Below are 16,669 nucleotides of genomic sequence, written 5' to 3'. Positions count from 1 at the left end.
ATATAAGTGCGATCATTCTGGACTTACCGGATTATTGTTTCCATATCCTCTTCCTAATCGAAATTGAAGCAATGGCGATCCTTCCTGGTCGGAAAAGGAAAACATTAGAGGGGATACTTCACGGGCATGTTCATGCTCATCGAATTGACCAGATGCCGGTTGGTTTGTTCCCTCCTGTCTAAATATTAGTGGCAATCCCGTTTTATTTATAATCCAAATGGGAGCTCCTATAAAAATTTCTATCCCTTTTCCATGAAATGATTGTATAGAGACTCTTAAGAAAAGTTCTCTATTTAAGATGTCAATTAGTTTAAATTTAGGTTCAACTATCCCAGTGTGTCCCATAGGTATTTTTATTTCACCGGAAAGCTTATAATTATCCAGTGACAAGTTTAGAGAAAAGGATTCCGTTATATCAATAGAGTAAATTTCGATTTCTTGGGAGGCATCAATTCTGCCCTCAGCATGTCCCGTTATTTTGTAAAGGATATCACAGCATAAAAGATTTTTCAGTTTCAGTGGTGGTAGTATATTAATTGTGTGGCCCGGCAATGCAGCAAAATCTCTTGTTGGGTATTTATCTTTTCTTACTTCCGATATAACATAAAAAGGTATCTTATTCGGTAAAAAACACGAATGTACATCGTGCACAAAATCCATTGTGCTGCAATTGGTCCATGAGAGAGAACGTGTACAAAACCCAGTTTCATCTATTTGCTGCAAGTGATATTTTTTGAAGGATCCGTCACCATCATTTGCAACAATGTCATATATTTTATTGAAGGAATCATTTTCAAAATAAGGCTTTAAGAATAGCATTGAATCCACATAACGCAATGGTATTGTAATCTTTTGTAATGGTTTCATCACCATTACGGCATTTTCAATTTCGTTTCTTAATTTCATGTGCAATATAAATTGTTCTTTGGTATTGTTAACAGCATTTAATGCCGAACGAACTGTTATGAGCTTTTGTGCCGATCCACAAAGTGTAATTTCAAACACAATTCTTGTTCTCTTACTATATTCCATATCTAATGCTGCATATCGGAAATAGATTCCAACTTTGTCGATGGAAATGGGTCCAATCAGAGTCCATCCATGAATTTGTACTAAAATTTGATGCATATTGAGTTTATGGGAATCCAAATGCCTCCATTTACTTTGTGGTCCGAAATCAAAGGGAACAGTTTCGTTGTGCTGTGCGGATATCCAATTACAGATTACGTGCTGTTTGTTAACTTCTGTCCGTGTTATACCGCCTGCATGCGAATAGAATATTTTAAAAAGAAGAGGTTCTCCCGTCAAGTTCTTAAGAGCAAACGGAACAAAAGGATGTCTCTGCCTTGTCGTTAAATTATCAGAGATACTTGATCGAACAAAGTAATCCTCAGTCCAGTTTTTTCTCACAATTTCGCACAATTCAATGAGAGTTGACGTAACATTGAATTTCAAAACCTGCTTGCTACTAGCTTGAATGTGTAAAGTTTTAAGACTCCCCCCGTTGCTTTTTAAATACTTCCAGTCACCGCTGCATTCCCACGACTCAATTATTGGTTCCCAGCCGCTTAAGCGCCTATTGTAGTAGTTACTCGATATAACAGTTTCTATTTTGCCGTCGTAACAATATGAGTTATACGGCTCATTCGACAGGTCCAAGCTTTGATCAATCTTTAAGCGACATAAGGAAACTTCCAAGAGAGGAACATCTGCATCTAAGCAGTCGTCGATAATGCAAATTGAAACCCCATTTGCATTAAAAGACACATTAGTGATCTTTACGCCTGAATTGGGCACTTTCTGTTTTTGTTGAGATAGCCATAAAGCAGCTTCGTTCAAATTGTTGTTATTTATTCGCATGGCTAGCCAACAATCATTTTGCTGGAAGCCCATTGCAATAAGAGGAGCAATTCTTTCAAAATCACTGTTAAAATGGGATTGTGTGATTTCGTGCTTTTTCGTTTGTTTGGGAATAGACTGCATCATACGCGAAAAAAGCATGACGTCGTTGTAAGATACTCTCAAAAATACTTGATTTTGTATAAATATTTGGAAGCAGTTATTACGAAGTTCCATGTTGACTGTAAAGGGATCTATAATCGACAACGAACTATCGTTTTCCGATCCTAGTATACAAGAGAATATTTCGAGGTGATTTACATCTATAGATATGGGAGCAACAGTATTGTTGGGTTTGTAAGAGAATACCGTAGTACTTTTTAGAATGATTGCGTTCGAGTCAAACTGTGCGCTATTCTCAACGAATACGATTTCTGAATTTGTAATATTTAAAACGAATTCATATTTCATTTTGGCTTCATCGGAACATGTTTTCAAATCCATTTGATGCTGAAAAGTCGAGCTAGCATTGGATTTAGCTGTTGCCATAAAGTTTTTCTCCGTTAGTGACATGAAAGGTTCCTCTTTCAAGAAGTTGTTTACTCGTTCAAGGAAGTCCAATAACGCCATTATTCGCATATTATTTAAAAGTATTGTATATTTCGATAAGCCTCCTCTGCTACGACTATGGATTTCGGCTTGCACTGTACTTTTCGTCCCACTCGCATCTGTAGAGGGTTTTAAAATATATTTAAAAACATTCGTCATAGGTGAATCTACTGGACCCTCTCTTGCATCCATTAAAAGAATTTCGGAGGATATCAAATCGATATCTTGTGAACCGTCACTGAAGGAGTCGATTTCAAGGTTTGATTTGATAAATTTAATACAAGCTAGATTTTCAACAGAATCATCAAGCTCGAATTTAGATAGCTCGGCTAAATATATTGTAACGTTCTCCAATATAAAATGTATTGATAGGGTATTCCACACGGTGGAAGATGGCGGTGGTGTACTAACTTTTGTCATAGAGGATAATATCTCCAGAGACTCGTTCAAATTAGCTTGATAGTTAATGTATACATCTTCAATGATTTCGCCCAGATTGTGATTAAGGAAACCTCTTATCAATTTGTACTGCTGCAAATTTATAAGTCCGTTCAATTCCGACAGAGTGCCCTTGATTCTCACATCCGGGATGTTATGGCTGACGTTCGATTCAGTATTTCGAATGGCTTGAATATTCAAATGACACTTCTCCTTGAAGATATTTTCCCCAAGTTTCACAATGCAAAAATTTCCAACAAATAATATACTTGAATCCTCAAGTGGTGTGTGAACAGAATATTTCGATTCTCTTTCGCCAGTCATAAGATTGATATTCAGAAGTTCAATGTTCATCACATCGACAATTTCGTTACTCGTGCTCTCATACAATTGAGCATCGCAAACCACCTTCGGCAAATTATTCGAAAATGTAAAACTATTTCTTAATGAAAATTTTCCCAAATCTGCTATTAGCAAATGATTGCTATTAAATGATACTGGCAGAAGGATTATGGGAGAATCCGCATGAACTTCTAGACCAAGCTTTTGAGAAAGGTTTTTATTTTTTCTATCGTCTATGTTAGAACTTTTAATACGGGTCATAACAGGCTAAAAGAAAGATAAATAACTTAAAGGTATTTTTTTTAAATAATTTGTCTTACCGATTGTAGTTGGAAAAGCTCCTTCAAGAAGAGGTGCAATTCAATAATAAACCTTTTGGTGTGAACGTATTTGACAGAAGACATATGTATAACTAATTGGGCATCTTTTTCCAAGGATCTATTAAATTTGTGTGTATCCATTGCATCATTTTTTAATCTAAAATATAAATATTGAGGGTAAAAATCAAAATAGAATGGAAACAAACGTATTATACCCTGACCACTATGTGGTTTAGGGTATAAAAAGATAAGAGCAATGAATGACGACAAAAGTGTAAGTCATAAAAAAATGAATCCGTCAACACAAAAACATACAGTATAACCTCTCTAATCAGGATACTCTATAGCTCAATTTTTCGGACACGTTTGTTAAAATTTCCTCTGTAATCCGGACAGTAATGTTTGTTTGTGTCGCCGCTATTGGTCGTTATTTTATCGTGTGTTTAGAAACTAAAAGAATACTAGCATTCTGTTTGTTTTTGGTTTAGCAAGACTGATTATATTGAGGCGTGTTTAATAATCCGACAATTAAAACACTCTTCTTTTCAATAACAATAATCTACAATTTATTCACTTAGACTTTTTACTTTTTTTTTTACTTTTACTTCACACAACAATTCGTTCACACTTCGATGTTGTTAATTTGACTTTTGATTTACGACTGACTTGACAGCACCCTGTGCCCAGTGTTTAAATAGCCCCATATGGCGATTTGGAACATTCTGGCAACGCCAGGACATTCTTTGGCAATGCTAGAATAATTTACGGCCATCCAGTCAATAACAATAGGCAATGAGAATAACAAAACAAAAAGGGGTTGTTTTACTATTAGGGAGTAAGAAACCAAGGTTTCGATATGGAAATAAGCAAACAAAGAGAAGTTTAAGAATGTGCCAGAAAATTAACAGATGTAATGACGTAATTTTAAGGTTACAATTTGAAATTTTAAATTAACGAAACTAATTCAAATAAACTTAAATCTAGATATATCAAATTCCTAACACTGCCTCCCGCATGATCCTGTTCGTTTCGCATAGGCACAGAATACGTACCATACGGAGCCAAACGTTCCAGGTTGTGATTTATCTTGCCTTTATTCGATTGCTGACCAGTTTTATTCTCTAGCGTACTGAGTCATGAACTTGATTAAACGTGTTCGGAATGTCTTCGCTGCTTTCCCTCGTATTGAGTTTATTTGGCACCGAATATCAGACCTCCAGGCAAATTCAACTCAGTTCCGAATAGAACTTGGCGGGTGTTCGAGAGGTAGAATCATGAATGGCAGATCTATAGGACAGCAAAAACTTTGGAATATGCTCGTCCCAGTCCCTTTGGCCGTTGTCAACCATTTTTCGAAGATGTTCCTCCAGAGTGCCTTTTTTACCATGCCAGCGGACTGTGAATGTAATGGGGTTGTACGGTGCAGTCATAGTCGCTGTTGGCAATCAAACCAAAAAATATTGCATACAGTACTTCCTATTGCTCTCATCATTTCCTATCGTTAGCACAACTCTCATTACTGGCTATAGAATTACAATAACACATCTAATATGCAAATATTCGTTGACTTTTGTATACCAACTTCACTCATAACTGTTTCAAAATGTTTTTCTATTTTTTTTTTGTCTTTTTGCCCTTGCCGCTTTGCATGAAGTATTACTGCATTCTTTCTTATTAGTTGCGTAAGAACCTTTGAATAAACCAATTGATTCGAAAATATTTTTGTACAATTTTTTATTTGGAAAATTTTGGGAGAAGTCTGCAAAAAGGCTTGCAGATTTAAACATTGGTGACCCCGACGTGATCGCAAGGCATCACAGTCTTCTATTTAATATCAATTCGGATATTAAAACGTCATTTTTCCCAAAAAAATAACAATTTCGTTTGTGCAAAAATTACATTTTAATCATATTTCGTGGCCACAAGAATTGTTGTAAAAGCGGCTAAAATGCCTGAAGGCGACAACTCATCACAAACTGAAAGGGAATCTGAGGTATCCAAATTCAAGAGAAAAGTGGAGGCTCTTCAAAAGCAATTAACTATGTTAAAACTCTCGCTAACCAATGAACGTTTGGCAGTAATGGATGCCACGGACATTTCTGTACGCCTAGATTATGTAGAGGGCCTGCATGCCACTTTCGAGAGTGCACAAGCAGCTCTTATTGCATCTGAAAGTAGTGCCTTTGATGATGATATTGGCTTTATATTTCTTACACAATTTTTCGAGGTTAAGGCAAATTTATCAAGGTGCATGGCTAATAAAAGGAATCCTCAACTTTCGTCAACAGTTCGTCAATTTTCGATGGAGGAAAGTTTCTCTCAACGTAAACTTCGTTTGCCAGAACTCAAAATTCCACAATTTAATGGGTCTTATACAGATTGGCCAGGATTTTTTGCCATGTTTAAGACGGTAATTGATAATGATGGCGATTTGAGTAAAATCGAAAAATTTCAGCATCTTCGTGTAAGTGTGTGCGGTCCCGCTTTAGACACAATTTCATCTCTGGACCTTACAGAAGAGAACTACGACAAGGCTCTTGAACTTCTTAAAACCAGATTTGATAATAAATTATTAAATTTCCAGATGCATATTAGGGAGATTTTTGGTCTAAAAGTGGTTGATAAGGGATCAGCCGCAGGTCTTCGTCAGTTGAGCGATAAGCTGAATTCTCATATGAGAGCTTTACAAACGTTATGTAAACCGGAGGAGCTTGCCGACGGCTTTTTGATATATCTGGTTACTTCGAAGTTGGATGCTAATTCTCAAGCAAAATGGGAAGAAGACTTACCGGTAAACACTTTACCAAAATGGTGTTCAATGGCTTCATTTTTGGAACGGAGGTGTAGAATGCTAGAAAATTTAGAGAGCTCCATGTGTATACAAAATTCCAAACAACAGGTGAGCAAAAAATTTAATTCTTCTGGTCGTAATGCGCTTGTCACTTCAACATCCCCAACAAATTGCGCATTGTGTGACATTCAAGGTCATTTTATCACTAATTGTCCAAGCTTCGAAAAACTTCAGCCGCTGGCACGATTCAAGGAGGCCAAAAGGCTGCATCTCTGTTTAAATTGTTTAAAAAAAGGCCACATGACGAAGAAATGTAAATCACGACCATGCCAACATTGTTCATCAAAACATCACTCTCTCTTGCATATTGAAAATGCTACTAATTCTCCTATGCCATATACAGTCTTTTCTTCAGCAGATGAAATTACATCGCCATCACCGCAATCTGCGCTTGTGTCATCATCGTCTTCATGCTCCGCTCCCTCAGACACGCTATCGAGTACGAGTATATTATTGGCCACAGCAATCATTATGGTAAAGAATCGATATGGAACTATGATGCCTTTTCGCGCAATTTTAGATTCTGCATCACAGCTGAATTTTATTACATATCGAGCTGCAAATATGCTACAGCTAAAGGTAAATAAATCTACAGTCACCATCTCTGGTATTGGGGACGGAAGTTTCGTGGCAGACAAATCGGTAAATCTATCCATCAAGTCTTGCCACGGGGATTATTCAACTTCTTTCACAGCAGTTGTCGTACCTACCATAACTGATTACCAACCCAATTTAAATTTAAACGTAAGTAGTTGGAAAATTCCCCAAAACGTAAAGCTTGCCGATCCTAACTTTTGGCAACGAGGTCGTATGGATATACTTATTGGAGCAGGCCTATTTTTTGAATTAATGTGTGTTGGACAAATTCGATTGGGCAACAGTTTGCCGGTGCTGCAAAAAACACATTTTGGATGGGTTGTTTCAGGCGGAGTTACAAATTCGTCTAAATATTCATCCCTAGCTGTTGTTTCTAAATGCGACAATAATGAATGTTTGGAAAAAGTACTAAAAAGTTTCTGGAATGTAGAAAATAATTTCGAAGATATTCCCCTTATAAATCAAGAAGATGCCTTTTGTGAAAATTATTTTCAGCAAACTACTGTTCGCTTACATACGGGAGAATATTCTGTACGATTGCCAAAAAGAGAAAATCTTTGTGATCTTGGAAAATCATATGAACATGCTTTGCAGCGTTTTAGAGGACTGGAGAAGAAATTAAGCAGGCAACCAGAATTGAAAAAACAATATGTTCAATTCATGAATGAGTATTCTGCTTTAAAACATATGTCCCAAGTTCCAACACTACCTAAAAATTCTCTGGTTTATTTTCTGCCTCACCACTGTGTTTTAAAAGAGCACAGTACAACAACAAAGCTGCGAGTTGTGTTTGATGGGTCTGCAAAGACAACAACAGGAGTATCATTAAATGACGTACTCTTTGTAGGTCCCACCATTCAACAAAAATTATTCCACACATTGCTGCGTTTTCGGTTATTCAAAATAGCTCTGAGTGGGGACATTTCAAAAATGTACCGATGTGTACGAATGAGCGATCCGGATAATTATTTACAATGTATTTTGTGGAGAAGTGATCCGGCCGACGATATTAAGATTTATAAATTAGACACAGTCACTTATGGGACAAAGCCTGCGGCATTTTTGGCTATTCGGGCCATGCATCAACTTTCGTTTGATGAAGAAAAATCGCATCCATTAGGATCTCAAATAATAAGAAGAGATTTTTATGTTGACGACCTAATTTCTGGTGGTAGCTCAATAAAAGAAGTGAATGAAATTCGAAAGCAAGTGACGGAATTACTAGCAAAGGGAAATTTTAAAATTCGGAAGTGGTGTTCAAACAACCCAACAGTATTGAAAGAAATCCCGTCATCCGATTGCGAGCAGTTCCTAAAATTTCATGATGGTACTGACATAACTAAAACGTTAGGTCTGATGTGGGATCCAAAAAGTGACAATTTTATCTTTTCATTCACTCCGATGACAGAAGCTAAAACGGTGACAAAACGAACAATTTTATCATCGATTGCCAGAATTTATGACCCCTTGGGTCTTATTGGACCTGTAATCACGAAAGCCAAAATCATCATGCAAACATTATGGAAACATGATTTAAATTGGGATGAGAGCTTGCCACAAGAGCTTCATTCATCATGGTTACATTTTTTATCTCAATTTTCCCTTCTTCATAAATTTATGTTCCCTCGATTCGTTTCAGCACTGAATTCATCTGTGCAAATCCATGCTTTTTGTGATGCCAGTCTCTCAGCATACGGGGCTTGTGTTTACGTGAGAGCAGAGTGCGAAGGAGAAATTACCACCCACTTGTTGTGTTCTAAATCCCGAGTTGCGCCACTTAAAGTGCTCACCGTGCCAAAGTTGGAGTTGTCGGCAGCTGCGCTGTTAGCAGATTTATTGGAGAGCATTTCAAAAACACTACCAACTAACATCGAATATCATTGCTGGTCGGATTCAATGGTTACGTTGTCTTGGCTACGCGAACACCCATCAAACTTTAACGTATTTGTTTCGAATCGGGTGAGTCGAATACAAAGCATAACAGAATCAATGAGATGGCACTATGTACCAACTGCCCTAAATCCATCGGACATTTTGTCAAGGGGAGCCAGTCCCGAAGAACTTTTAAAATCAAATTTATGGAAATATGGACCAGATTTTTTACGTAAAAGCCCATCTAATTGGCCCCATCAATTAAATTTTATTTCGGAATTGCCAGAGCGTCGCCGCATCGTATTGGCCACATCATCAATTGTGATTTGTCACTAAATTGTAAATTTTACAATTCATTTTCAAAGATGCAAAGAATATTCAGTTATGTGTATCGTTTCATCAACAAAGGGTCATCCAAAAATAAAACAAACTATGATAATTCAACAATAGACGACATAAAAATGGGCACCCATCTTCTAATAAGAAATATTCAACGTGTTTATTTTGCTAATGAATACAAATCGCTTTTATCAAATTCGAATGTACTACCATCAAGTAAACTATTTTCACTTGCGCCAATATTGGACTCGTTCGGCTTGATTCGTGTCGGTGGTCGACTAGAAAATTCTTTTCTTGATTTTGATGCCAGACATCCGATAATTTTACCTAAAAATCACCCAATAACTAAATCAATGATTTTATATTTTCATGAGAAGTGTTTGCATGCTGGACCACAGTGTCTCCTCGCAGCTATAAGACAACAATATTGGCCACTAGGCGGACGAAATATAGTAAGTTCTGTAATCTCCAAATGTGTCAGATGCTTTCGTCTAAAACCCAAACTTTCCGAACATATTATGGGTAATTTGCCGCAAGATCGAGTACGAGCCAGTAAGCCATTTCACACAACGGGAATCGATTTTTGCGGTCCATTATTTTATAAAACCGATGTTCGAAATAGGCCCCCAGTAAAGACCTACATATGTATTTTTATCTGTTTTTCAACAAAAGCTTGTCATATGGAGCTTGTCCAAGATTTGTCAACTCCTGCGTTTTTAATGGCCCTGAAAAGGTTTATTTCTTTACGGGGAAAGCCTAGAAGTATTTGGTCCGACAATGCGACCAACTTTGTGGGGGCAAAAAATGAGCTCGCAGAACTAAAAGGATTATTTTTTGACCAGTCAAATATTGATATGATAAACCGACAATGCATAGACGATGGAATTGAATGGAAATTTATCCCGCCGAGATCGCCGCACTTTGGGGGCCTCTGGGAAGCGGCGGTCAAAACTGTAAAGTACCATTTCTATCGAGTTGCTGGAATATCGATATTAACATTTGATGAGATGAGGACTTTAGTATACCAGATATCAGCAATTCTTAATTCCAGACCTTTATGTCCATTGTCAGAGAATCCTAATGACCTCGAAGTTTTGACACCAGCGCATTTTTTAGTCGGCGGACCACTTGTAGCTTTCGCTGAACCTGATTTAACCGATTTAAATATAAACATATTGAACAGGTGGCAAAAAATTTCATTCATGCAACAAACCTTTTGGAAGAAGTGGCACTCTTCGTATCTTTCTCTGTTACAAGAGAGATCTAAATGGCGAGCAACTACTACTAATTTAACTCAAGGAGATATGGTTCTAATAAAAGATGAAAACTTACCACCACTAAAGTGGCAACTTGGCCGAGTTTCAGAACTAATTCATGGAAAAGATGGTACAGCAAGAGTCGCAGTAATAAAAACCAGCACTGGTGAATGTAAACGAGCTGTAACAAAATTGGCAGTTTTACCTATTGAAAGAGAGAGTTGAAAGACTGAATCTTCCAACGGGGGGAGGATGTACGGTGCAGTCATAGTCGCTGTTGGCAATCAAACCAAAAAATATTGCATACAGTACTTCCTATTGCTCTCATCATTTCCTATCGTTAGCACAACTCTCATTACTGGCTATAGAATTACAATAACACATCTAATATGCAAATATTCGTTGACTTTTGTATACCAACTTCACTCATAACTGTTTCAAAATGTTTTTCTATTTTTTTTTTGTCTTTTTGCCCTTGCCGCTTTGCATGAAGTATTTCTGCATTCTTTCTTATTAGTTGCGTAAGAACCTTTGAATAAACCAATTGATTCGAAAATATTTTTGTACAATTTTTTATTTGGAAAATTTTGGGAGAAGTCTGCAAAAAGGCTTGCAGATTTAAACAGGGGTAGTCCTCGTTTTCTTGGTGCCAAGGGATTTAAACATCTCTTATAATGTGGCCGATTCAAAATTTCTTCCCTGGATTTGATGCCAATTGATTTTTGGCATCCAACCCAGTAGAATCGTTGCTTCACTTTCTCGGCAGTTTTGTTTATTCCCAAGTGATTTCCAATAGGACCATTGTGAAACATCGCTGCTTTTGCCATCTTCGCTTTCCCACTTACGTTGCAGGGATCCATAGACTAGAACCAGACTATCCCATGATTTCTTAAGTGGACTTTCGGCTGCGAGATCTTTCTTCTAGGTTTCTTATCTTCTTCCTTTGCCGAAACAATTTTCCTCAAAATGGGATATTTTCGCTGTTCTGTTGATCATTCCACTTCAGAGTCGATGTGTAATGCGCCGTCCAGACTATAAATTTGCCCGGACGACAGTGCTCGCGTCGAACATATCCCAGATGTTGGCCACACTATAAGTCATGCCCGACCCCATAATCTTGGGCTTAGACAACGTTTGGCTAAAAAATCCGATGACCTTATATTTATATTGTTGAGATAGCATACCTCCAATTCCGAACACGATGGCATCGGTATCCAAAAGAATTTTTCGCCAGGAATAGTATATGCCAACAGGAGCTGAACATAAAATTGCTTTTAGATAATGAAATGGCTCTTCCTGCTGTTGTAACAGTTTCTAATGTAGTTTCATCCATTTTGTTCTATGCTTTGGTAGTGCAGTTAGTATCCAGAGTAAGTAACTCTGCGACAAGGATGGGATGTGTGCAGAGTGATATGGTGGTGAGACGGGAAGGTTTAGCCGGGTAAGCGAAAAGGTGACGAGTGTCATGTAGTTCTTGATTACAGATGGGACACACGTCAGCTACGCTAACTTCTCACCGCTTCAGCTACAGTATCCTCATGAATCCTGTTCAAACCTGTTTGATATGCTGCCTGATCTAGAGGCTCTCCGTGGTGCAAGGGTTAACATTCCCGCCTTGTATCCACAGGGTCGTGGGTTCAAACCCAGTTTCGACCAAACACCACAAAGTTTTTCAGCGGTGGTTTCTAAGTGGTTTCACTGCAATGTGAACGCCGTTCGGACTAGGCTATAAAAAAAAATGTCCCTTGTCATTGAGCTTAACATATCACTCTGTGACAAGCTAGAAGTTCACCACTGTGGTATCAGAATGGATTGAATAGTCTAAGTGAGCCTGAAATATAGGGTCGCCACTATACCTAACCTAACCTAGAGGCTCTCTTTTATAACGCTGGATCTCGCGTTCTAGAAAGTGAAGATCAAATCTTACATTCCTGGATGGAGGTTGCCTATCTTAAAGATGGTGATTAAAATGACAACTTCGATAGCAAGCCAAGAGGTAGTTCTTTGACAACATGTAATTGTGTCGACGTACTGGGATGATCTTGGTCTCCGCATAAAGGTGGTCAATGGGTGTACTGCGGAGACATCCTGTCGCAGTTCAAGGGGAAGCTTTCTGACAGGCCTGTATGTTATTCCACTGCGTGTCGCTCGTTTGAGTTGTCCACACTGGCGCTGCATAGTTTACCACTGATCGCCCAATTGCCTTTTTTTTTTTTTTTTTTTATAATTATTATTAACAAAAAATCATATAGTTTACAATATAATATAATGTCATTGAGCTTAACATGGAATCGGGCAGCACTCAGTGATAAGAGAGAAGTTCACCACTGTGATATCACAATGGACTGAATAGTCTAAGTGAGCCTGATACATCGGGCTGCCACATAACCTAACCTAACCTACAATATAATATATGCCTCAGCGCCCAAAGGTATTGGAGAGGCTAGTTGGCAATGTTACACTTAGTATTATTTTATTTCAATTTCTATAAGAAATAATAATATATATATTTAATTAACAATAAATTTTAAGAGCAGTTATGATAGCTATATGCAAGAAAATATTAGTTAATACTACTATATCAGAAGCAATATTATGACAAGATAACTAAGATATTCGTTTTTAAGAACTCTTTAACTAAATTTTTGAAATTAGATATTGATGTGCAGAATTTAATATGCTGTTGAAGGTTGTTGTATTCACGAGTACCAGGAAAGTCAATGCGTTGTTTAGTTCTTTCGGTACGGCATAATGCTACTCTAAGTTGTTGATTATTTCTAGTATTAACATTGGCTTGACTCCGCAAAAGTATGATAGTATGATGTCCGATATTATTAACACATTTGAAAATATATGTAAGTAAATGAAACTTATATGTTCCGTGTATAGGCAATATATTTGGAAATATGTCTGTATACAGATCAAATGTATGGGAAGATTTGCAATTTTCTTTATAGCTTTATTCTTCATTCTTTGCAAAGATCGTAGTTCTGCGGTTTTCTTATAACCATCGAGTAAGTAGTTCAAAATACTAAGTAGTTCAAAATACTTTGAATTAGAGTTTGGTAGATAAGTAATTTAGTCTCACGACTGAATTTAAATTTGAACTTAAATAGTATTCCTATTACCGGTGCTATTTTTGATTTCAAGTGGCGTATATGTTGATCCCATGACATATTAGATTGTAGATGAAGTCCCAAATATTTGACTGTATCCACTTCAGTTATTAGGCTTCCACCTATATTAACAGCAAATGCCACGTCGGAACGTGTGTAAGGTCTAAAACGAATTAGCTTAGTTTTCCTCTCATTGATAAATAATCGATTTATTCGCATAAACTCTAATATAAGCGCAGAATCACGTTCAATATATGGCCTCGCCGAAATCCCATATTTAAAGGGGTAGAACAGACATATGTCGTCAGCATACAACAACATTTTTCCAAAAAGATGCAAATTCTTGATATCATTAGTATATATGGCGAAAAGTAATGGACCCAAAATACTTCCTTGCGGCACTCCATATTGAACTGCAGACATTCCACTTCTATGTTCGTTTATTTGAACAAATTGTTTCCTATCTGACAAGTATGACTCAATAAGCTGAAGTTCTTTACCACGTAATCCATATGTATACAATTTCTGCAAGAGTATCCCATGGTCAATCATGTCAAAAGCTTTGGATAAATCGAAAAAGATACCTACAACACCACTGTAACCATTGTCTAACATTTTACATATATAATTCTGTACGTTCATTGTGGCCTCCTCCGTACCACATCCCTTCCTAAAACCATATTGATGTTCATAAAGGAAATTATTCGACTCAAAATATGTGAACATTTGACGATGAATAATTCTCTCAAAAATCTTATTTATGACTGGAAGAACGGAAATAAGTCGAAACTTATCAATCGAAAAGTCATTTCTATCTTTAGCTATTGGAATAATCTTATGCACCTTTAAAATGTCTGGATAGGAACCATTCCTTATAGTGCTATTCAAGATGCTAGTCAAATGTGATGCAACGCTATTGCAACATTCTCTTAAAACCCTAGGCGAGATGTTATCATGTTATCATTTATATCATGTTATCATTTATATGTAGTCAACAAGGTTTCTTTGTCCGCACCCACGTGCTGCCGGCAAGCGACTTGAGGACCTTGTTTCTACAGTGGCATGGACAGACGACTTAAAAAGGCTGTCGAATGTTACCCCGTGATTTGTGGTCGGAATAATTTCGCGTCAACTCTGACATTCAACTGCCTGCGTACCAGAGAACGGCTGCGATCTACCGCAACCGACCAGTGTATGTTGTGGAGTGGAGGACAAGTAGAGGTTAAACAGTGACTGAGATATCACCCCACCTTGGGGAACTCCCTGTTTCACTCTACGGGGTCTTGACTTCTTTCCCCTAAATTCCAGATACGATTGGCGCCCGCACACATAATTTAGAACCCAACGTTTGGTTCTTGCCAGTAGGGATGTATTCTCGATGTCCTCGAAGAGTTTGGCATGGTTGACCGTATCGAATGCCTTCGATAGGTCAAGCGCCACGAGGACCGTCCTATGACATGGCTTGGGATGGTTGAATCCTTTATTAATGCTAAAATGACATGCAAATCCGTGGTCGTACTGTGTACTTTGCGGAATCCATGTTGATGATTAGCAGCGGCAAAATGCTCCACAAGGTTGGGAAGGTATGTATGCATGTATATTTCCTTTATTTACAATATATTGAATAGAATTCATATAAATATACTTAATACATAAAATAATGTAAACAAGAAAATAATGACAATGTTTCGAAATAAACGTCTGTCATAACTCAAGATTGTATGATAGGTCACGTATAATTGTATTCATTTATAAGAAATGTTCGGTATTTTATTTAAAGCTGACTCCAAGAATTTGACCCCGTTTATCCAATCGCCTTCAACAGCTCCATTCAAAATATTTATCATTTCCGTTTCTGATAGGTATTGCGCATGTTCTGAATTCCTGTAAAGTTGGACAACTGCCTATGGAACGAAAAACTGATTCTATTTCATTTTTATTGCATAATGAACACAATTGGTCTCTTTCTGTCGCATTGAACTTAGTCGAGATAAAGTTTAGCAATCCGCATCTTGCCCTGAATATGGTGGTATATGCTTAATGTTATAGAGATCAGTAAAGTAATATTTTCCTCTAGCACTATCTAAGTATTTGTAAACCCTCAACACCCAGAAAACCTGTATCAGAAGCTTTGTTAATATTTTTGGTAAACGCTGCTCGTTATATTGAAACATAATTTTTTTAATATAATCCATGTGTAGTTGGAGGTTGTAAAGATGATTGTTTTCAAGGCCAGTTTCTAACATTAGAGCATACGAGTTCGGCGTAAAACTAGGTATCTTCAGAACATTTTTCAAAAGATACCGCTCAAGATTAGCGACTTATATGATTATAATAAAGATTTTAATAAATAAATAAATAATCCAGGCAGTATTTATGACGGTCTTCGATTAGTTTGTTCTTTTTGCAATATGTTTTTAAAAGGTCATTTTAAGAGTGAGAGTAAAACCCAAGTAGTTAGTTATGTTTATTTCATTGCCCTTATAAAACCACACTTCATTTCTACTTTTGCGGCCTCTATTCCTAAATATCATTATTTCAGACTTTAACATATTTATTTTTAAGTTCCACATATCATAATAGGTTTCTACTTTTAAAATCATACTTTCCATTGTAGGAACGTCTTCGGCTAGATTACGATATCATCGGCATATAGTAAGATACGAATATTTCTATTGTTTATATTAATCGCACCTTGAATATAATCGTGTAAGTCTTTTACAAACAATGCAAAGGGGATTGGGGACCCCTGTTTAACCCCTGAATTTGACTGGAAATATTCTGATATTTCATCCCCAGTCCAAATTGCATAGTCCGTTGAATTATACATGTTCTCTATCAACTTAACAAATTTGTATGACACTCCGATCTGATGCAATTTATATATAGGAGATTTACTGCAGATGTTATCAAAGGCAGCTCTAAAGTCTACAAAGAATGCATATGTTTTCTTTCCTTGTTTATTTCTAAGTTTGACAATTGAAGCCAAGTTATAAATATTATCAACGGTTGAGTATCCTCTTCGAAATCCTGCATGATATTCTACGAGAATATTATGATATACCGCCCAGAATGATAATCGTTCGTTAT

At 37.0% G+C, this 16,669-nt stretch overlaps 1 protein-coding gene across 1 annotated transcript in view; it reads right to left on the bottom strand.

Moving 5' to 3' along the window:
- Positions 1-16,669, bottom strand: part of Vps13D (vacuolar protein sorting 13D) — a gene marked incomplete in the record, with an annotated part of 741,787 nt that overhangs the window by 430,193 nt on the left and 294,925 nt on the right. The window contains 2 exon segments of the mRNA XM_075308271.1: positions 28-3,495; positions 3,549-3,705. Coding sequence (XP_075164386.1) covers positions 28-3,495; positions 3,549-3,705 — 3,625 coding nt within the window.

The sequence above is a fragment of the Haematobia irritans genome, chromosome 4 (assembly GCF_050003625.1).
Source record: "Haematobia irritans isolate KBUSLIRL chromosome 4, ASM5000362v1, whole genome shotgun sequence".
In the NCBI taxonomy this organism is placed as follows: domain Eukaryota; kingdom Metazoa; phylum Arthropoda; class Insecta; order Diptera; family Muscidae; genus Haematobia; species Haematobia irritans.
Note: the sequence above shows the minus strand (reverse complement) of the source record. Positions and strands in the feature narration are given on the sequence as shown.